Source organism: Channa argus, chromosome 20 (genome assembly GCF_033026475.1).
Source record: "Channa argus isolate prfri chromosome 20, Channa argus male v1.0, whole genome shotgun sequence".
NCBI classification, from domain to species: domain Eukaryota; kingdom Metazoa; phylum Chordata; class Actinopteri; order Anabantiformes; family Channidae; genus Channa; species Channa argus.
Genome location: NC_090216.1, coordinates 2,882,134 through 2,903,811, shown reverse-complemented (window position 1 = coordinate 2,903,811; position 21,678 = coordinate 2,882,134). Strand labels below are relative to the sequence as shown.

General features: G+C 42.0%; 2 protein-coding genes and 1 long non-coding RNA gene across 4 annotated transcripts; 2 read left to right on the top strand and 1 right to left on the bottom strand.

Moving 5' to 3' along the window:
* Positions 1-2,227: 2,227 nt before the first annotated feature.
* On the bottom strand, positions 2,228-20,937 carry acsf2 (acyl-CoA synthetase family member 2). 2 transcript variants are annotated; one of them, XM_067488279.1, is made up of 16 exons: positions 20,802-20,937; positions 18,816-19,011; positions 17,501-17,629; positions 16,983-17,036; positions 16,785-16,903; positions 15,751-15,913; positions 14,436-14,531; positions 13,745-13,896; positions 12,617-12,708; positions 12,364-12,440; positions 4,476-4,583; positions 4,191-4,342; positions 3,902-4,043; positions 3,479-3,589; positions 3,307-3,375; positions 2,228-2,745 (listed from the first exon to the last, which is right to left on the bottom strand). In XM_067488279.1, exons 1-16 carry the CDS (start codon positions 20,915-20,917, stop codon positions 2,683-2,685), a joined length of 1,839 nt encoding a protein of 612 aa, XP_067344380.1. In that variant the 5' UTR covers positions 20,918-20,937; the 3' UTR covers positions 2,228-2,682. The 2 variants fall into 2 exon arrangements, with proteins under 2 accessions (XP_067344380.1, XP_067344381.1); XM_067488280.1 differs by lacking the exon at positions 17,501-17,629.
* On the top strand, positions 5,773-12,140 carry chad (chondroadherin). The gene is made up of 4 exons (XM_067488286.1): positions 5,773-6,835; positions 8,901-9,064; positions 9,954-10,111; positions 10,828-12,140. Exons 1-3 carry the CDS (start codon positions 6,050-6,052, stop codon positions 10,093-10,095), a joined length of 1,092 nt encoding a protein of 363 aa, XP_067344387.1. The 5' UTR covers positions 5,773-6,049; the 3' UTR covers positions 10,096-10,111; positions 10,828-12,140.
* LOC137105741 (uncharacterized) lies at positions 18,929-21,670 on the top strand. Its single transcript, XR_010911857.1, has 3 exons — positions 18,929-19,069; positions 20,550-21,112; positions 21,565-21,670. It is a non-coding gene; the product is annotated as an uncharacterized lncRNA (long non-coding RNA).
* Positions 21,671-21,678: the final 8 nt, after the last annotated feature.

Sequence of the window (21,678 nt, the reverse complement as noted above, 5' to 3'; positions counted from 1 at the left end):
CTTCTAAATAATCTGAAACATATGTCTGGCGTTTTTGTTCCGCGACCTCTTGTTGCTTTATCTGCTGTTATGTCTGTCATCAGGCTCTAATTGTTATGGAGTTGTCACAACAGTGATTAATCCTTTGCTTCGTTCACAACCATTACATGCATACAATTCAAGCAAAATGAGAGTATCTGAGGTAGCTGCAGGTAACAGACCTTTTCCTGGACATGTTGACTGAGGAGAATGAGCACTTCATGGAGTATTACACCCACTTTATTTCCCTTTTCCTTTCGGCTGCTCCCTTTCAGGGGAATCATGTGCCTCCATCTCACTCTGTCCTCTGCATCCTCTTCTCTCACACCAACTAACTTCATGTCCTCTCTCACTACATCCATAAATGTCCTCTTTGGTCTTCCTCTAGACCTCCTGCCTGGCAGCTCCAACCTGTTTAAATCATCATCGGTCACCCATTGTGCAAATGCTAAAATTGTCATCCTATTATCTTATCGTTAGTCACTTTTCCTGTGTACTTTGTGTCCCCAGGGGGGCTGCGTAACCTCACTGTGGATCCTCAATGTGGAGACATCCTCCTGCAGAACAGAGAGATCAGTATAATCACTGACATATTGTCTTTCAAGCCAGAGGACAGAGACCATCCTTTGAGCCATCACTACCCTCATGAACCTCATAACGTTCTTATCACACTCTCACTCAGCCAACCTACAGTACATTTCTCTTCCCCAACCTGCGCAACAGGGCTGCTGTGTTTTTGCAAGACTGCTGCACCGAGGAGCTGGTGGCCCAGAGAGAGCAGCAGATCCGGGGACAGCAAACAGCAGTCGGGATCCCACTGCCCAACGACAAAGTAACTGCTTTTAGAATTTACAGCGAGTATCTTTTAGCATATAGACAAAAGTCTGGGTACTGTCATATTAAATTAATTTTTCGAACACTAATGTTGCAGAGTTGGGTTTGGGATTACAAAACCCTACTTTGTCACAAAACGTACAGCAGAACGGGAATGTCTCTGACAAGAATTTGGTCAAAACCTGTCAGCAAAAATTTGTGATTGTTGAACTTGTCTTTCGAAAACTAATCTGCTGCTAAAACAGGCTCCATTTTTACACCAAACAGGCAGCTTTTCACTAGCTGTTGAACCTGGCTGCTCTCATTTAAACAGAAGAGCATTAGTGAGGTCCAACCCTGCTATTTAGTGATACCAGTCTGGTGAACAGTTCATCCAAAAGTTGTTGGAGGGGGTTGACGTTAGGGCAACGTGCAAACTTATCAAATTATTTCTCACTAAACTGAGAAAGTCATTTCTTTAGTAACCTGCCCTTGTGTGCAGGGGCACTAACAGAATGATGCCACAAAGTTGGAAGCAATATTTGCCATGTCTTAAGATATTAAGACTTAGTTGTCCACACACTTTTGGCCATACAGTGCATTTCGAAATATTAAAAAAGGCTAGTCTAATGATGCAATGATCCACAGCAAGTAGATAAAAGCCGCCAATGATACAGGACACTGAGGCAGTTTGAGTGGCTGCAGTGAGAACATAGTCACAGCAGGTCAGCAGGCCCAAGAAAGCAACACAGTTCATTACCAATAGCACAAAAACATGTGGCTTCCAAACTGTATTGTGTAAGACAAGGGACTAAATCTTACTTGTAAAACATGCTCTCTCTGTGTAGCATTCATTTCCCTTTCTGTTTTCTTAAAAATGTACATTTATTCAGCTTTAAAGCGATTTCCTAAGACCCAGGCCGGGTGCTGGCTCAGATTAGAGCTAACTGCTCGACTCTTGTACTTGGCACTTGAAGAATACCATGTTTAGAACCAGCAACTCCACAGGCAAAATATGTAGAATAAAAAAATGCTAAATAAACCTTGAGGTTCTCCGTTTAGCGCCAGGAGCACCATTTGTTTTCTTCTGGAGCTATTTCTGGGCTGATTCCTTCAGGTCTAGACAGAACACGACATCCGATCCTGCAGCCCAGCATTAGGTGGACTGCACATGTACTTCAGTCAGACTGGAAAGGAAATTCTTTACAGCTTTCAGTGTGTGTGTGTGTGTGTGTGTGTGTGATACTTGCTCAATTTCAATGCCACAACGTTCTCATTTACCTTCAGCGTATGAGAGTGTCTCTTAATGTCATTCCCAGAGCCCGGATTCACACACCTGCCTCCAAGATCAATTAAAATACCTTCATTCTTCCCGTAAAGACAGAAACGCCCATGCCTGGTTTTAATAGAAGTACAAGGTTTATTAAAAAAAAAGACTTTCTGTAGGGTAACAAAGAAAGACTGACACTCACCTTCATTATACTATAGATTAAACAGTCTTACAAGATATTCACTGATTCCTAGACCATTTTATATCTGGTTATATTTCTGTAACACATGTATATTCAAACAGTGGACCATTAAAGGAAAATGTGTCCTGAATAGAACAAAACCAACGTTACATTAACCTGTCCTCACACACAGGGTGGGGACGTGGTATTGAACTACAGGCCAACTGGTTAATAGAGACGACATAAATCTTAAAAACAAACATAAAAACGCAGAAACATAGACCATATTTTTACCAGTTCATTGGATTAATTCATTGTTGCTTTAGTTTTTTGTTGGACAGTAAGAAAATAGCATCTAACGTGTTCAGCCTGTCTTTTCTTCCGTCCTTAGTGCAGCCCCTCATTTGGCTTTCTTCAGTCCCAGTTTCTCCTCAGCCTGCTCTCGTAGTTTGTGCTTCTGGATCTGACAAGAGCGAGACAAATGTGTCGAATCGTTACTTTGTCAGCTAAGAACAGGAAACCGAGGCTACAAATCTCATGGTGGGATGTTGCCTGGTCTGAGTCTAGATTTCGGCTGCAACATTTGGATGTCAGAAGTTTGGGGAAACCATCTAAAATCATGGATCTATCCTGCCTTGCATCCACTGTTCAGGCTGGATGTGGTGGTTTAATGGAGTGGGGGATATTTTCTTGGCAAAATATCCTGGGCCCCTTAGTATCAACTGAGCACCGTTTAAATGTTTACTTTCCCAAACCTGCTGCCACCACGACTTTATTCGAGATAAGTGGAAAATGGTGGATGGACTGTAATTTACAGGAGCTGCTTAAACAGTTGTTGTTCAAGAGCGACACAAAACTAATAGTAAACTACTGTAATAGTAATGTGCTCCATCAGAGACACGCAGGAACCAGAAGGGAGTCAAAGTGATTGTGTTGGACTTGGTAAACAGTTAAATGAACCTCATTTGTCATTCATAGGACGTAATAGATGAGCTCACCTGAGATTCAGGAATTTAGTAATTACCTTTCCAGTAACAGTGAGTGGGTAGCTGGTCACAAAAAGTACATAACGGGGAATCTTGAAGTGGGAGATCTGAAAGGAGAAGGCGAAGAAAATACTGAGCAGAGTCGTCCAAACTGAAACAAAAGCATAATATTCTTTCAGCTCATTATCAATCACTCAACAAAAACCTCACCTGTCCCTTGCAGTAAGCTTTAATCTCTTCCTCAGTGCAGTCCTGTCCGTCCACTAGTTTGATGCAGGCACAGACCTCCTCCCCCATACGCTCGTCCACAACTCCAACTACCTGATAAACAGAGGGAGAACAAAGACGAGGAGAGTAACGCTGCTGAAATGAAGACGCCCTTCCAGACACAAAATGGATGTCGGAGTTCATAAGAACAAATCTGAATATTGACTGACAGTGCTAGACAGCAGGATTCACTCATTTTGTTACTGATTTGGTTTCCAAGTAACTAAGGACACAAAAATGCACAGAAAAAGTGTTAAAAGCAGAGCTTCATTTATTAGTTACATCAGATCTGAGTATCCAGATCCTTTAATTCTCCATAATCATATCGACATAAATTTACAGCAGCTTGTTGTTGTTTGAACTCACCTGTGCCTCCTTCACTTTGGGGTGTGTGTGCAGGAACTGTTCGATCTCCGCTGGGTAAATGTTCTCTCCTCCTCTGATGATCATGTCTTTGATCCTGCCTTCGATTTGACAGTAGCTGTAGGCGTCCATGCTGCCGAGGTCTCTGGACAAAAAAGAATTTAAGAATCTAATCACTTCATTAAAAAGGTCCAAATGATGCAGAGTTACTGAGGCACTGACGTTCTTCTGCCACATTCTCCCATCACTGCAGAGAACTTGTAAAGCTATTTAACCAGGACCTTCTGCTCACCCAGTTTTGTACCAGCCTTCTGTAGTGATGCACTCTTTTGTTTTAGTTTCATCGGCCCAGTATCCCAACATCACACAGTATCCTCTGACCATTATCTCCCCCGTCATTCCCAGTGGCACAATCTCTCTGGTTGTAGGGTTCACTACTTTGGCCTGTGGAGTAGAATTGAATCTAATCAGCAAATAAAGTAGAAAGAAATGAATGAACATTTCACACAGTACCTTGTTCAATCCCTGCTGCTGAATTAAAACAAAATGATGACTCTTTAAATAGATTTTGAGGTACCTCTAAGTGATCCAGGATGTACCCGGCCGTCTCAGACTTCCTTTCCATGTTATCTGTTGGGGAGCCGCAGAACGACACGGGGCTGTTCTCTGTGGTGCCGTATCCAATCTGCATGGAGATGAGGGGGGAGCGACACATCACACTCCAAAGAATCTTAAACTGTCTCTTCAGTGTGGATTTGTAATGTAAATGCAGCAAAGCCTCAAATTGACAAAGCTGGAACCAGAAACCACTTTTCTTTGAGTAAACCTCAAACTCTCAGTGAATATTAATGAAGCACAACAGTTGCTGATTGAATTTCTGGCTCTAAACATTACAATATACATCGTTTTGGAAACTTTATACATAATCTAAACTATATTTCAAAGGGGATTTAAACACTTTTACTCCATTTGGAGTTACTTTGTTGATCCGGAGCCTAAAGACAGGGTAAAAAAATGCTTGCAGAGGATAGAGGCACGTTATTTGCATAAAATACATTACTTACAGGTGCAAGTTCAAATCAAGAAGAAAGGTTTGAGTCTGTTGGAAAATCAGGGCGGAGGCGATATTCCCAATAAAATGCTAGATTTGTTAAGTAAACTCTAGATTCCATTTATCTGGGGTGGGTCCCTCCAAGCCAAACCATCTTCTGAACTGAGCCAGTCAACAAAATCTGCTTTAACTTTTCTACTTTTATCATTTGAAGCAGGTGTAAAGAACAGCAAAAACACAGCTCTGTTCTCACATGGTGCCAGTATCAGACCTTTGCCATAATCATCAAAACAACTCCCAGGTTCAACTGGAAACAACGGATTCATAATAACGTGCTCCTTTTTGGAAACAGAGAATGCACAGTGGAATTTGCAGGGGTGTGCTTCATTCCTGGGATAATGGAAGTATCCTTTACGATTGTTATGACTTGGAACAACAGCTTGCTTCTTGCCTAACATCTGGAGACGATTATAGGTTAGAAAACAGCTGCACAGGAGTGGCTCCTTTTCCTGCCACTGCAGACAGAAAAAACAATAGAGGCGTCTGGCCAGCGTGCACAGATCGAAGCTCACCTCGCGCCACGTTGTTAAACATTCACACTGAAGTTGCTCGAGTTATCAACGCATGTAAAACTACTGCAGAGCATGTTTGGGGTTCTGATTTTCTGGACATGTGCATCAATGTGTCAGTTCATTTTCTGCAAAAATGAAGTACGTAAAAAAAAAAAATGGGCTCATTCAGGGTTAAGTTCTCAGAGACACTTGACTTCCTCTCACTCCAACACCCTGGCAAACCCTCCTCATTTTTTTCCACAAGTAAATGTTATAAATAGTGCTGTGTATCCTGTTGACTGGCCATCCTCCTCTCCAAGTAAATGTCTTTGTGCACTGCCCACCTTTGCTGAGTCACTTACCTTTTCACTCCGTCTCTCTCTGCCTGCTTCTCTCTTGACACAAACGCACTTTAGTTCGTACATTTTCCTTTTTTTTACAGCTCTGCTCGCCTTCTCACAGAAAATCCTGTAAACACAGCTCTGTTGGTTCTTCTTATGCTAGGACTTGAAGACAATCTCACCAGATCATAATCAGGAGCTTGTCAAGATGCGTTGTGTGAGCTGGCTGTTGTTAGGGACCTGCCTCCTGGTCCTGGGACCCGCGGTGCAGGGAGCACCAAGCCAGTGCCCGACCCTGTGCCACTGCCACGGTGACCTTCAGCACGTTATCTGCGACAACGTCGGGCTGAAGAAGATCCCCCAGGTGTCAGAAGCCACCCGCTTGCTGAACCTGCAGAGGAACAACCTGAGCAGCATACCCACAGGGGCTTTCAGCGAAAGCAAGGGACTCATTTCTCTGCACATGCAGAACTGTCAGCTCCGAGAGATCGGATCCCAGGCCTTCAAGGGGCTGAAAAAGCTCATCTACCTCTACCTGTCCAACAATGAGATCAGCAGCATCAAGCCCGGCGCTTTTGAGGATCTCACTGAGCTGACTTACCTTTACCTAGATGGGAACAAGATCGGCGACCTGGCCAAGGGCATCTTCTCCCCCATGATCAATCTCTTTATTCTGCAGCTCAACAACAACAAGCTCAGGGAGCTGCGGCCGGGAACCTTCACAGGCGCCAAAGACTTGCGCTGGCTGCACTTGAGTGGAAATGAGCTGACCACCCTGCACCCGGGCTCTCTGGACGATGTGGAGAACATCGCTATACTTCACCTGGACGGGAACAAGTTGTCCACCTATCCCAGCCCGGCAATGAGCAAACTGCGTGTGGTGGAGGAACTCACACTGGGGGGGAACCCCATGAAGACCATCCCAGAATACGCCTTCCAGAGCTTTGGACGCTACATGGAGAAACTACACCTGGACAGTATGGGTCTGGAGAAGGTCAGTGTGTGGTTTTTCTGGGTATTTAGTACACAGACTTGTAATGATTCTAATATTAAAGTTATGCAGATTATATTTCAGCAAACCCCCTCTGCAGACAGTCAATAACTGTTTGTGGAGTAAACGTCTGGACACATGTTAATGTTGTGTCTACAGTAGTACTGCACCATTCATACCAGCAGTCTAACTGAATGTATTACATAACAAACCACCACGCACATAATTTCTGTAACTGAAATGTATTCATGCAGATGTGATGCAGATTTATTTTCCATGTTTTGAATGGAGAAAGCAGAAAAGGTAGAAAAGGTGATGACATTGCTCTCAGCAGACTGGAGGTCACTTGATATGGACAAACATTTGATTGTGCAACTTTAACACATAAGACTAACCATCCATCATGAAGTCCCCTTTAAGAGAAAGGTATCTTCTTAAGCATCGGTTAACTTAAATTTCCATGAACATTCGAATGCAGTCAGCAAGACACTTCGGGTTTTACAGTACTTATCGATTTCTGCCTCAACTCTTAGCAATAACCAAGTCCTTTAAAGATTAACGGGGATTCCTTCTGCATCCCAACCCAATGCTCTACCTCTGAGCCACCAGGCCCCCTAACCAAGTCCTTTGAACCCAGAATATTAATTTGGTTTATCTTTAAAGCAGAACTTCCGATAATTCCCTAATTGAGTATGTTCTGAATATAAGGGTTTGAACAGTAGAATGAATAAAATCAGCTTCAGCTGTGAGAAATCACTCAGCCGATCGACTGAGAGGAAAACCACTCATAGGACAAACTCATGAAGCCCTGTGACTGTGTTTTTGGACAGAACATCGAGTTTCATTCCTCTGTGGTGTATTATGGTGGAGAAAATATGCAAGAACCAAAACACCTTTAGATTTTAATTCGGGATTTCGTTCTACATCATGTTCAGACATTAGACACGTTTTCTCTGTATCCATCCGTTTATCAACATCTTCAACAGCTGTAGTATGAATGTGAGCTCTATGCTTTGCTTTTGAGACATTCCTGAGTGCACATTTGCTTCACGCTTGAGGTTAATCCAATATTTGAGTGTAACTGCACCACAGTATGGAGGCATCCTGGAGAAGAAAACTGTAAAATAACAACCTTCTCACGCTGGGACTGTGTGAGAGCCAGGCGGAGACAGCGGGAGACGGGGAGCGCAGCACACACACACGGCCGGTGAGATTAAACCATTTCGCAGCCATATGCAGATATTTTTAGAGGGTTTTTGTTTGCTGGGCCTCGGCCAAGCAAGTCGGAGTCTAATTATTACACAAATGTTATTTTGAGCAAAGTGTGTTTTCTACTTTGGCTGGGAGAGTCTTGTAAACAGGTCAGGAGGGGTTAGGAGACAGGTAAATAGAGGCAGGGTGTTCCACGGCACACGGAGGGGAGTATTTTTAGCCTGCCATTACCCCGGCTTGAATGGACAATTGGGCCCTTTGCAAGCTTTCTTGGCAGAGGAATGTCCCGAAGAAAACACCTCAGCCATGCTGGAAGTCATCCATCCTCCACTGCTTCAAAATACCAAACCCTCAACAAGTTGTCGCTTTACAGTGGAAATTTCCAAACAGTCTCATCTCCTCCAGACTCGCATAAATCCACCCTTCAAAGCACAGCTCCCTTCTGATGTGCCCTTCCTTTTCCAGCTGGAGGAGACACAACTTGACACGACATAGAGGAGTTCATGTAGCACCTCTCCGAAGCTTTTAGCACCCTCGCAGATACATATGAAGCAGAAGATAAAAAAAAAAAAGGGGCAGCGAGTGCGAGTGTTTACGTACGTGCGGGTGCAGAAGTAAGGATGAGAGGAGGCTTTCATGGCAGAGAAACACTGGTGAGATTCCCCTCACTCTGCATCTGTCTGCCTACTGCCAAATACAAAGCTGAGTGCTGGTGGTGGATCAGCATGACGGGCCGTAAGCCATATTTTAACACCGTCCACTGTGCAAGCTACACACTGCAGGCCAATAGGAATCCTTCACTGCTTCAATGTGATTAACAACATCTTCACTTCATCTTTCTGCACCTTTTTTCTAGCTCTCTGATGGGGCGTTTACTGGCGTGACAGCGATTAAGTCACTGCACCTGGACAACAACAAGCTGAGGTCTCTTCCCAGAAGCCTGGAGTTTGGTACCATCACAAACCTCACCCTCTACAACAACCCGTGGAGCTGCACGTGCCAGCTTACTCCACTGCGCAAGTAAGAGACTCACCTGAAACACAAACAACTAAAGGGCTCTTCTCAAATCCACTGCACACAAATTCAAACCATCTGTAGTACAAAACTTCATGCTGCAAAGTCGCCTGAGGGTCACAGCAGCTATAGACTAATACACTGCAGATGGACGTACTGTACAGCAGAAGATGATGCATTGGTTTCAAAATGCAGAACCCAGCTGCAGGTGCTCTAACTGGCTGTGTCATCTCTGTAGTTAGTGTTTCACCATCAACCACAGCATCATCGCAATCATAATCACAGGTACATTCTGCCTCAGCAGCAGCTGGATACGACCTAATAACAGTGCACAGAGTTAAAGTTTGGCGTCTCTGCTACAGTGGTACAGGCTGCTTCCGGATAATGGTGAATCCACCCACTCTGTGGCTGCCATCTGTGGAGGTCTAACACTTTATAAATATGCTACAGCATCATAAGACAGGTCAGCTTTCCTTTAGAAATCAGAGGGAATTACGAGAAGGTGTAGCCCTTAATCCAAGGCAATGCAAAAAAAAAAAAATCCCACTTTGCCCATTTTTAGGAGCCTCCATAGTGATGATGATGACTTTAACATAACAGTAACAAAACGTTGGAGCAAATGTTCTCTGACACAGTTTTAACAAAAACTAGAAAGGCTGTATTTGACTACATTTGTTTTAGTATTTGCACTATGTAGAAACTGGGGCACAGCAAAATAAAAATCTACAGACTTGTTTCCAATTGAGCTTCAGCCATAACAACTACTGCCCATGAAATCCTGGAAGGACTGAATCCCAACCCCCACATTTCACTTGGAACTAAAGATGGCAACTTGCTAATGGCACTGGATGTGAAAGTCACCACAAAAAAAAAAACTCTGCTTTTCTACCCGCAGGTGGATGGACTCTAGTCGCATCCGTCCTGATGCACTGTGTGCCTCCCCTCCACAACAAAAAGGCAAGCAAGTCAGAGAAAGCACTGCCTTCGGTAACTGCAAAGCCAAGGGAAGGAGGCCCAGAAAGGGAACACGCCATTGAACACGCAGCTGTACAGGTACAGTGCTGTTAAAGGAAGAGTTTGATGTGTGGGAAATGTGGATTTAATCAATATTGCTCCAGACTGTAAATACAAATTTAGTGCAAACTTCATTACAAAAACATCTGCAAAAGAAAATGCAAAGCAACAGGCAAAGGTTTGTAGTGCAGATGCATTGAGATGAATAGTGTGTGGTGTTAATTCTCTAGTTGGTGTCATCAAACTATTTTAGAAGAAGATTACGGACAATGATAAAGTAGCTCCAGTCTGACTCACAAGCGAGGTTCAAAGGAGAAGAAAAGGATTCCGTGCCATCAAACTAAAAGCTAGAAAAAAAAAAAAGTTAAATGTTTTTAAGTGACACCCTCACTGATCACTAGTTTTGCAAATACCTGAGGTGCAGTTTTGTTTGTTGCTCTGGTCTAGTTAAGCCCAAAATCGCACCCCTCAGGTCCTGGTCTAGTATTCAGGTTTTTATCTGGGATTCTGCACCATGTGATAGAGGTCACAACATGAAGCCCAAAGTGGTCTTTAAGTGGCCCCGATTTGGCTTTGCGTGATTTTGTTTTTCACTTCTCTCTTCCTGACCGCAGCACTCTCGATCCTCCCCTGTGTCCCCGTCTGACGTTTTCCACGTTGGCCCTGGGGTCCAGTGCACTGAGTGCAGGCCACGGGGTCTCCGTGTAGAGGGCAGTCTGTTTGATTTGGCTGCTGATCTTGTGCCTTTTTCACAGGAGACGCTGAGGAGGAACCTATCCAGGCCACCGGCTACAGGGTGCGACGAATGCAACGCTAACTCCTTCTACTTCCAGTTTTTTTGAATTTATCTGTCAAAATACTGTCATTGTGTATTCGTAGATACACATCGTCTCTCACACACCCAAACACACGTAGACAAGATTCACGGAATTTATTTATAGCAAAGATGAATATTAAAGTAAGATGAAGATGGAGACTAAGCAGGGAATCACCAAAATAAAACCTATTTTGAATACAAACATCAATGCGGCAAATGTTTTTGTCTCTTCCTGGTGCTAGAAGCATTTTAACGTCTTGATAAGCAAGAAGCACCATGTTCAGCTAAAAGAAAGCTCATCATATCTGCTTGTTTTGCAGCACTGCTCCCCATTACAACAGCATTTCACTCTTATATGAAAGAGAACGTAAGTGTGTAAATGTGTCAAAGTATTTGAACACACCAGTGACAAAACTGAATCATAACATTTGACCACTTCTAATAATTGAGTTTTTCCTTTGAAGGCTCCAAAGACAAATACACAAACTGGGTCCAAGTACAAAAAGACATGCACACATACATGTACTCCCCAAAGTAGAGCCCTCAAGCTTTAAATGAGTGAAGTTGCCCTTTGACCTGCCAAACATGGTCGGTAATAGTTGTGTTTGCAGGCCCGAAAAAAAACGAAACAATTAACGACAAAAGGCTCAAATGCTTCGTAACGCTGCAGAATCGGGTGCTAATTCTTTGTGGGTGTGTTGCTGCACACTCTGCTTGTATTACACATTAAGCCATTTCCTGCTTTAATACGCAGCACGCAGGTTTCCTACAAACAGGTGATGCTCTTTTATTTTGCCGGTTAAATGCATAAACAATGAATGAAGTCATTTAATTTCGTGATGCCAGTTACAGTTCCCAAGACTTTGAAGCAGTGGGTTAAGACTAAAGGTGAAGCCAACAAAATCTAAGCTGTGTTTGCCCTGCATGAAGATATTTCAACGTTTTTAAGAAAAAACAGGATTTATTTCACTTTGAATGTATGTGAATGACAATACAGGAAGAGAGACGCATGTCTACGAAGCTGAATAAGTTATACAGGGCCATGTGTTTTTGTCATATACGTAATATTTTAACAACTCACTTAAAATAAAACTGATATATATTGTAAGAAAAAGGTAACCGTGTCTTGCCACCCACCGTGCGGGTGCTGATTTTATGTATATCTAATGTATATTATTCAATATCTTTATATGTGCTGGACTTTTGGAAGTGATAACACATGTTCACATCCAATAAACCTTTTGTAAAATCCAGTGTTTTGGTCATACGTGCTGCTGTTTACAGGACGCCTGCAGGTGGAGCGTCACACATACCGTATGTTGATGCTCTGGTTGAATCGGCTATTTTTCTAAGTATTTGTCTCCTCCTGGTGTTTGAACGCACAAATGCATCAATGCGACAATTTCTAGTGAGTTTGTCTACACAGATGTTTTGGCGGAACCCATTTTAATTATCATATACTTTTTGCACTCACTGTTATTCCTTTGATGCCCATTACAGAAACAATCTTCTTTATAAGCTCTGGAGGACAAGGGGAACCAGCCATGATGCCTACAGGACAAAAAGCAGACATGCAACCTGTGACATTGACACTTCTAGGGAAAAGCAATTTCTAAAGATTCTGAAAAATATCAGCACACAAAAAAAAAAAAAAAAAAATTGTGAAGCTTTCAAAATAAAGCTTATGGATATGCAGCTGCTGTGTATAAAATCTGTTTTCTCCTCACCTCCTTCCACTGATGACAGGTCATATTTAGCCAAGTCGGGCTGGTTAACCATGTCAACATACATGGTGGGGGTGCCGTAAACAAAAGTGCACCTGAGAAGAAAAGAAATTTACTATTAAATCAAATGCATTTTCATCCTGCCGGGTTAAACCTGTGAAAAATGTGTCCAGTTATACTTGGTTGGCGATAACAGTAGGTGTTCTGCATGTTTCTATTCTACGTGCTGCACGTTTGTTGTGTTTCCAATGGAAAGCACACTGAATCTTCCCTGAAATGTTCCAGCCCTAATCATTTTTGCTTTGCTTAGCTAGTTTGTACAGGTGAGGAAGCTTCACTAAAAGTGAAGCACAGTGAGAAGGAATTTGCAGTTTGGCCAATATCAACACATTTTTTAAAAACAGACTTTAAAAAGCAACCAAACTATCTTCCTCCAGTGCTCTTCCTGCAAAATGTCGGCTGTTTGCTTCAGGCATAATTTAATATTCAGCAATTCTTTTATGAAGCTTGGTTTTGGCTAAACATTTAAAAACTAAAGGCCATTTTTTAAATGCGACTCTAACCATAGAAATATGGTCGAGAGTGAATGAAAATTAGTTGTTGAGTCTCTTTGTCTCTGATCATGCAGATCATGTCTGAGATTGTGAAACTGAGGTTCAGCAGAATCTGCAGCCTCACACTGAAACACTGTTTGAACCTTTGACACCAAAGGAACTGGAACTACACACACACACAAAATTTCTTCAGGTCATTCTTTCAGCATGCATCACGTTACAATCATCAGTGCACAATTTAAAGGAAATAACATCAATTACTAAGAAAAATGCTTTGTGTCTAAATTAAATGCATGTTTTGAACTGGGAAAAACATGTTTGCACAGTGTGCACACGGCCTCCCTGCAGAAAAGAAAATGCCTTTCAGCTTTGCTTTTTAATTGATCCCGAGGTGACTTCTTTCCTACCTTTGCATCAGCCTTAGGGTAAAATGCATCTCCAGAGTTAATAATGTTTTCAAATATTCAAATTGCATTTAATCGTTTGCAAAAGCCGGAGCTGCATCTTGCAGGTTTATGAAAGGTTTTATTATTTTATTCTCTTTGTTTAGAGACTGGCCGAGGGCCTGGGAATTTACCTCTCACTCTCCAGAGCTGCTATATTGGCCTTCCCATCGTACCCTGCAGAGGGAAAGACCAGGGAGACGCCGTGCACGGCCATACACATGCCACCACCCACAGAGCCAAAGCAGTGGTACAGAGGCACAGGCAGACAGATGCGAGGGTGAGGCTACAGGAAGCAAATCAGGAGATAAAAGGGGTCACATTTGTGGAAGCAGGAAATCTGTGCAGTTGACTCTAAAGAAATTCTGAGAAGATGCTTTGATATATGACCAAGTTTACAGTACAGTATGTGGATCCAGGTTTATTTTCAGCAGCAGTGCTCTTCCAACTTTGTGGCACCGCTTTCAGGAAGAACTTTCCTTGTTGCAATGTGACAATGTGCAAAAGCCATAAATGTTCTTGCACACGGTTTGGAAGAGAAGGAGACTACTACGGTTAATCTGCTTGCTCCTGTAGTCAACGCATTACACAAAAAGACTAAAATCCACATTGGGCAACAAGTAACAACATTTTTCTCGTCTTGTCCTCCATTTCTCTGACTTTCCTCTGTGATGTGCGTTTGCTGAATTAATCTAAATTGAAGTTACAGAGCCACAGGGAGGATCCTGAACATATTAACAACTCAACTTTGCACCTCTTAATAAAGAAATTAGATCTAAATGTGGCTTCAAAACTCCTAAGATGTAAAGAAAACTGTGCTCTCACCCTCCAGTTGTATCCTACTCTTCTGCCAACAAAGTAGGCATTATTGATGATGTTGTGGTGAGACAAGGTGGCACCCTTTGGAGTCCCAGTTGTGCCCTGGTGACAAATATTAGAAATAAATGGAAATAAATAAGCACAGTGTGTCAAGGTTCTTTTAAGTAAACATGGTTAAGCCAGTAGTTAGTGGTCTAAAAGCACAGAAAACTAGAATTTGTGGACGTATTAAATGAGATAATGAGGAATTCGATTTGGAATTTCTGTAACACTTTATTCTACAGATTATTTTTCAAGTGATCGAGGTTTCCTGACAACAACCTTGTGATGTCTAAAAGCACTGGAAATACAAGGCCAATGCATTTGTGTTTCCTGCACAGGGAATTCTAGCTAAAGTCTAACTTTTACTTCCTGGTATTTACACTGGATCTATATATATCAAACACCGAGCACAGCATCTTTTAAATATTTAAGTCATCAAAAGTATTGGATAAAAAGCTTTATATAATAAATAATTTCTGTTGCATCATGCCTATAACTCACTGACATCACAAAAATGTTGGTTTCGTCTTTGGATTTGTTTTTCCAGGCTTTTCCTGCAGCCTCATTTAGTTGATGTTCATTTTGTGGGGATTCTCCCCATGTGTAGTAAATAATTCAAGCAACTAACCAGATACTTCTGCTAACCTATAATTCACGTTATCTGATTTGAAAAATGCTGCTCTTGTTTAATATATCCAGATGTAAATACCAGCAAATAAAAGCTGAAGCTCTCACAGATTGTCTCATAATGATCTCTTCAGTTTACAGCAAACACAAATGTGTTGGCCCTGCACTTCCAATACTTTTGAAGGGGACTTTTAACTGGCACTGAAAACAGTCACTGGTACATTTTCAGTTTTTTTCTACAGGCTAAGCAAGAAAATCTTGAAATTTTAGGATGTGCAAACAAAGAAAGTAAAATGGGAATAAAAAGTCTGAGTACTGATGAACACAAAACTTGATCAGAAACAAAACCTGAATATTACATATCCAAATGTAGAATTTGGATTTTAAATTTGATATTTTTTATGTAATTGTGGGCATCAAATTTTGTAATGGGTAATAACAATCTTAGTTTGCTATTTGTTTACCTACAGTAAATAGAATATGCTATTTTTATAAGACAAGTGTTTTTTGCTGTAATGCTTTTATTTTAATCATTTGGATAATTTCCCCAAACCCTCAGTTTTCTACAAAAACTCACTGTGAACGTGCCCCTGTGTGGGAATTATGCAGATTTTGGAAACGTTGCCTGTTGCCTTTCTAACAGAACAATTACCGAAGTGAACTGGATGTTGATGGCGTCGTCGAACGACAGCGTCTTCTGCAGATCCTGCAGCTGCTGTACGTACTGGCTGCTGCCTGCCTGCATCAGGTCCTCAAAACACAGCATTCCTGGCTGTCGACTGTCCAGAACGATCACAGAGCGGAGATCCGGGAGTCTGAGGGGACACGCACAAATGTTTCTATTTTAACTCTTGACGTTCCCTGTTCAAATGACTGCTCCATGTAAAGGAACAGAATATATCATATGCTGAGCTCAGGAGATAAACTTTCCCCAGCTTGGTACCACCCACTCATTTTGCATTCCATCAAAAACAGCTGTGGAAGGCCGAGTCACAGCTGCATTCAAAACTACAACAAAGCACTGACTTTTAATTAAAATCCTCCTCAAACCATGGACTTATTTGCAGAGGTGAAATAAATCAGCATCAACTTTTTGCATTGTTCAACTTCAACAGACTGTCGACACACAGAGTCTGACAGAAATGTGACGAGCAACTGAGCTTTATTCACCGCATCACCTCCATCTCTCTAGTAGCAGATTTGCCCTCTACAGCATCAGAAGGATCAGACTCTACCTATCTGAGTATGTAACCCACCACTTCATGAAGGCACTTACAGTAGATTGTTTGCTGCTTTCCACCTTTCTTGTAACTCACTGTAGATAAAAGCTTCTGGCAAATGAATAAATGTAAACCTAAGTGTAAAAGTCAGAATAATTGTTTTGCAAATACAGTTTGTTCATGCGTTGTCATGCAGTGTTTTTCACTTGAAGAATAAAGACTAACTGTTTGGTTTGGCTTCACTAGACTCTGTGAGAACCATCCAAACTGGGCCAAAACCTTGTTTCCTGTGAATGACCAAATTAAGAAGTATCCTAATAATAATTAATGATTGTCTAACGAAGTGAACGGACGAGAAACCGAAGAAAAAAGGCTCTTTAGAGGCAATAGGATTTATGGGAGCTGCATTTTTTATAGTTTAACAAAAGAAAGATGTGTGATGTGTTTGTCGGCGACAGAAGGATACCTGGAGCTCCTGATGTCTCCTGGACTGGACGACTCGACCTCTGGACATATCTGTCTCAGCATGTCGCAGTACTTCTGGGTCTTAAACTCCGTGGGGCAAACTACAGCTTTACAACCGACCTGTGAAAAGACGGAGAGCGGAGGATTCAGCTTTCTGAAAATTGCATCACAGGAAAACCGGCCTGTAGACGTCACTGACCTTCCGCAAAGCGAACTCCACCTCCTGCAGCTGATACGCCGGGTTCACAGACACCTGTTGGGCGGTAAAACAAAAGGCAAAACGTGTTCACAGATTTGTTCGTCCTCCATGATCTTTTCTTTATTTTCACAATGGTTCATTTCACTGTTTTTCTCACATTATGTACTCAGCTAATGTCCATGCCACAGTTTCTGTTATTCTACTAATTTCCTAACTAAGTAGTAATTTGTTGGACACCAGTTCCAGTGGCAGATTGATCCACATGTGACGCTCTGGTGAGCAGCTGTGGCAGCAGGCGGTCTGAGGAAAAATACACTGCAAAATGTGTATCATGTCACTCAGTGTGGCTCACTGATGGGTTAACTAGACTTAGGATGAAGCTGGTTTTGTGTTTTTGTAGGATTTGTGGATTAAACTGAAAATACAGTAAACATATGCTTTAATCGATGTTACTTCCACTAAAACGGTTTTTGTCTTTTTCCAGTGCCGCGTGCTGCCACACCACAGGTCTGACTCACCAAAATAACACCGGCTTTGGCCGTGGCAAACTGGAACAGGACCCATTCGTAGGTGTTGGGTCCCCACATGCCAAGCCGGTCCCCTTTCTTCAGTCCAAGTGCCAGGAGTCCAGCTGCAGCCTGGTCCACCTGCACAAACGTAAACAACTTTGCCATTTCTGGACTGGATTTGTTTGGATCTTTTTTTTTTTATGCCATTTGTTCTTTTCAGACACCCAGAATGCAACAAATGTTTTCCCTACACTTCCATTTGAATCCTCATCTTAAAAATGGGGTTTCCTAGTTTTTCAAACTTGTGCATAAGGGATAAACAATGTAATGATTTATCAGAGCCCGTCACTCTGTCTGCATGCAGTCGCAGTCCTGTGGGAAACCGACCATGTCAGATTATTGGATTGTCCTCAACTTCACATGAAGATTGTGGATGTAATTTCATTTTGTCACAGTGTTGCCCAACGCTTCTAGTTAGGAGCAAAGTGTGAGCAAAAATCATTGAGAGGCAGCTTTTTGTTAAACTATGTTTTGTCTGCAGAAGACAAATGTACCAAGAACGGCACTGCACTTTGAATAAAACAGTTCGGATGCATCAATTATCTGTGAGGATGTCAGACTGTACTCGTGATGCCATGTAGGGTAGAGGTAGCACGAGACCACAAAGGTAAAATCACATGAGAAGAAACGGCAGCAGCAAAATCATTAGTAAACCTACAGTAGGTGGAAGGGAAGAAGAAGAAACACAGCAGTGGATCTGATTATCATCATTTGGAAGGTTTGCTACCCGCTATCTGAGAACTAGGTGTACTCTGTTCGGGTGAATGACTTCAACCTGTGACACCACATAAAATGTTCTTTACACTCACTGGGTGAAAGTCTATGACCTGAACGAGACTGAACAAGCAGTTCACTTCAGCCTTTTACTGTGAAATCTGATACACTGGTTTCTGCTTTAGGGGATAAACACAATTAGCGTCGCCCCCTCAGCTAATCTTAGTGGCTTAGACTGAACATTACAATTCACAGCAAAAATGTTTGTTTGGCGTCGATACTGTGTATTGGCCCAGTGACGAAAGGATGATTAAAACTGCCGGGAACCTTAAAGACTTTTCCAAAGCTCCTTTACCCAGTTTCAGATTTCTCACCGTAACTTTTTTTATCTAAAAGACCTACAACATGTTATATGGAACTGATGTGTTGCTGGACATGTTGCTCCATAATCTTTGTTGATTTCCAACATAACCTCAACTAACTTTTATCTTATTAGATTTTAAACGTTATTTCGTGTGTTAACTGTATACTGTATAAGCTAAGGACTCACATCCTGCTGAAACTGGGCAAAGGTCTTGCGGACTCCGTCTTGTACAAAGACCATGGCTTCTCTGTCAGGCCAGCGCTCCACAGACCTCAGCAGGGTCTCTGCCACTGTAGAGTGGAGCAAAGATGTGGACGAGGTGCCGTGGGCATAACTGGTAGTGAGAGTCGGGACGATGGGTGGAGAGTCCACGTGGATTCCACTGCAGGGAAACAGGAATTAGAAGAGTTTGACACTTTGCAGCTTAACTGTGGGAACAGGTTAGTGGGACCATATTGATTTGGTTTGAATCTGTGAGCACATTCGATAGATTTGAGTGAGAAAGAACTTCAGTCCTGTTAGAAAGATACTGTCACGTCTCTTTGAGTTGTCTTGTAGAATTGACAAGAAATTAATCACCGACAACTTTGATAATTCATTGATTCAGTGTTTTTTCTTTTTCTAGCAAAAATTGACAAATAATTCGTCTTAATTACTTAATTAGTTTCAGCAATATATTTATGAAACAATATGTGTTTTTTTGCTATTTGAAATAAAGAGTAAATGAAGTACTTTAGGGTTTTACACAGATGTGACAGCAAACAATTCAATGATTAGGAAAATAATATACATTTATAGTAGAAACTGAAATATTTCTGCTGTTCAGATTTGAAAAGGCTTCGGTTGACTGGACATTTCGGTGCAGCATAAAAGCCCCATTAAGACCTTTGTCCTTCCTCTGTTTTCCAAAAACAAATTTGCCTCCTTGGTAAATCAGCTGCATTTTCCGATGAGGTTTCATCAACAGATCAAATATTTCTGAGTGAGCTCAATCTCTATCCCCAGCTGGAATCCAAAGGCCAACATTTGCAGCTCCCCACCCCCCCCCTGCCCTGTGCCCTGTGCCCTGTGCCCAAATGCATCGGTCTTAACACGTGGGAAACAAAGGCAAAGAAAGGCAGAACGAAAACACAAGACAGAAAGTGTTGGTGCTAATAGGAAGCACGTCCCCTCCTGCTGTGCATTCCAATATTTTAAACAATTCTTTTTTTCCACGCAGAAAACATAAATTCAACAAAAAAATCCTAAAACCTTGTTCATCTCATCTCGGATCTTTCCATTATGTGACTAATGTTCAAACTTTCAAACTCCAAATAAGAAGTCTCCTACTTCAACATAATGCTCATTCTCTCTCATATGTACTGCAGCACACTGGCCCCTGTGAATCTTTTTTTTTCCCGCATATCTGCGTCCTGTAACCTTAACTTGAACCCAACTCTGCTCTCACTCTTAACGACTCACTCCCTGCATTAAAGTTAACTCCAGGAAAAAACCTCCGCGTACAGGGGCCAGGCCACTTTGAAAGGTCAGCAGAACAACCGGATTCACAGTGAGAGGAAAAGAAGAAATCGTGCAAGGCAAAAAAAAAAAAAAAGGATCAACAGTGAATAAGAATCTAAAAAGTGACAAATTACTGTAGTGAAGTATCGGAATCACTGTGTCACTGACTCATAGTGTAGCAAACATTTTATACTGTTTAAATGTTAAATGTGTTAATGTGGTTCAGTGCTCAATCTCTGCTGAATAACCACAGTGATGCAGGAGGTGAACACAATCATTTGAACATCTACACAACTCAGTGCAAACTAGTAAAACATGATTGTGTTCATGCTGTGTGTATTTCATTATTATAGTCAGTCTCCTCCTCTTCCTGTTCACTTTTCAGTCCCACTACTTTGTCTTTTGTTTTTTTCCACGCAGCCTAAAGCAAAGTTTAACGGGAGAGGAGCAGAGATTAAAGATGTGATGAAGGCCACGGTGTTTCTGGGTCATGACAATCACATGATTCCCCGATGCAAACGCTGATTTTGATTCACGAGAAAACGAAAACAAAAACAAACGGAGCCCAACGGGGGGGGGGGGGTCATCCAACAGGGGTTACAGCAACACTGAAGGTGTGGCATTATTCTTTATGACAGTCTAAAAACTGTCTCATTACTTTGCATTACTCACCGGGTTGCAGCAGGTAATGCCGCCCGACGTGTCCACGGTGTCTGCAAAGCTTTAAAAGCTCTGGAAAAGACGCACTGGTCGATCCGGAGGGAGCAAAGCGCAACGTTGGGGATCATGGTGCTGCAGCTCGGTCTGTGCGCACAGGGACTGATGGGCTGGACCAGGACGCAGAGAGACTCTTCAGCCCCACTCTGACACTGAACCTGGAGAAGAGTCCAGTGAAGGATGGACAGTGACGACTGACGGCTCTTTGCTCGGACCTTGATCCAAGTTTGCAGCAACCAGCAGCTTCTGTCCAGCTGTTTACTACTGTAAGCTAAAAGCAAAGGAGGGCGGAGACACATGGTGTCAACGACCCAATTAAAACAATCGGGTTTTTTAATAGGTTTTTCTGCATTATCTAACTTTGAAATCGGAACAATAACTGCATTCTTATACCCACTTATATTGAAAAATGACGTTTTCCCAATTTATTTTAAAGTCTCATTATGCAAAAAAGAACATACAGCATAGAAAAGGTTGCGCAGAGTTTCACAATGGAAACGCTTAAAAAACTGATTTTATTAAATCTAAATTTATTAAATTTACTACGTGACATAATCTATGTTAGAGGACAGTAGCGTTTTGTTTGCTAAACATAAGTGTAGATTAATGTCACATATCAAAACCTTGTTACAGTAAAATACTGTAATATTTACTTCATACCTGGTCGCTGCTAAATGCTGATATCAAACAACTTCCTCTGTCTCTTTTCCTTCTTTAGATCTACTTCTAGTCCCTTGTGATGAGGGTCATACTGGAGCTGATCCCACCTGTCAGTAGGCAACAGAACACCCAAAAAACTTTAATAAACTATGATTAACAGAAAATGTTGTTT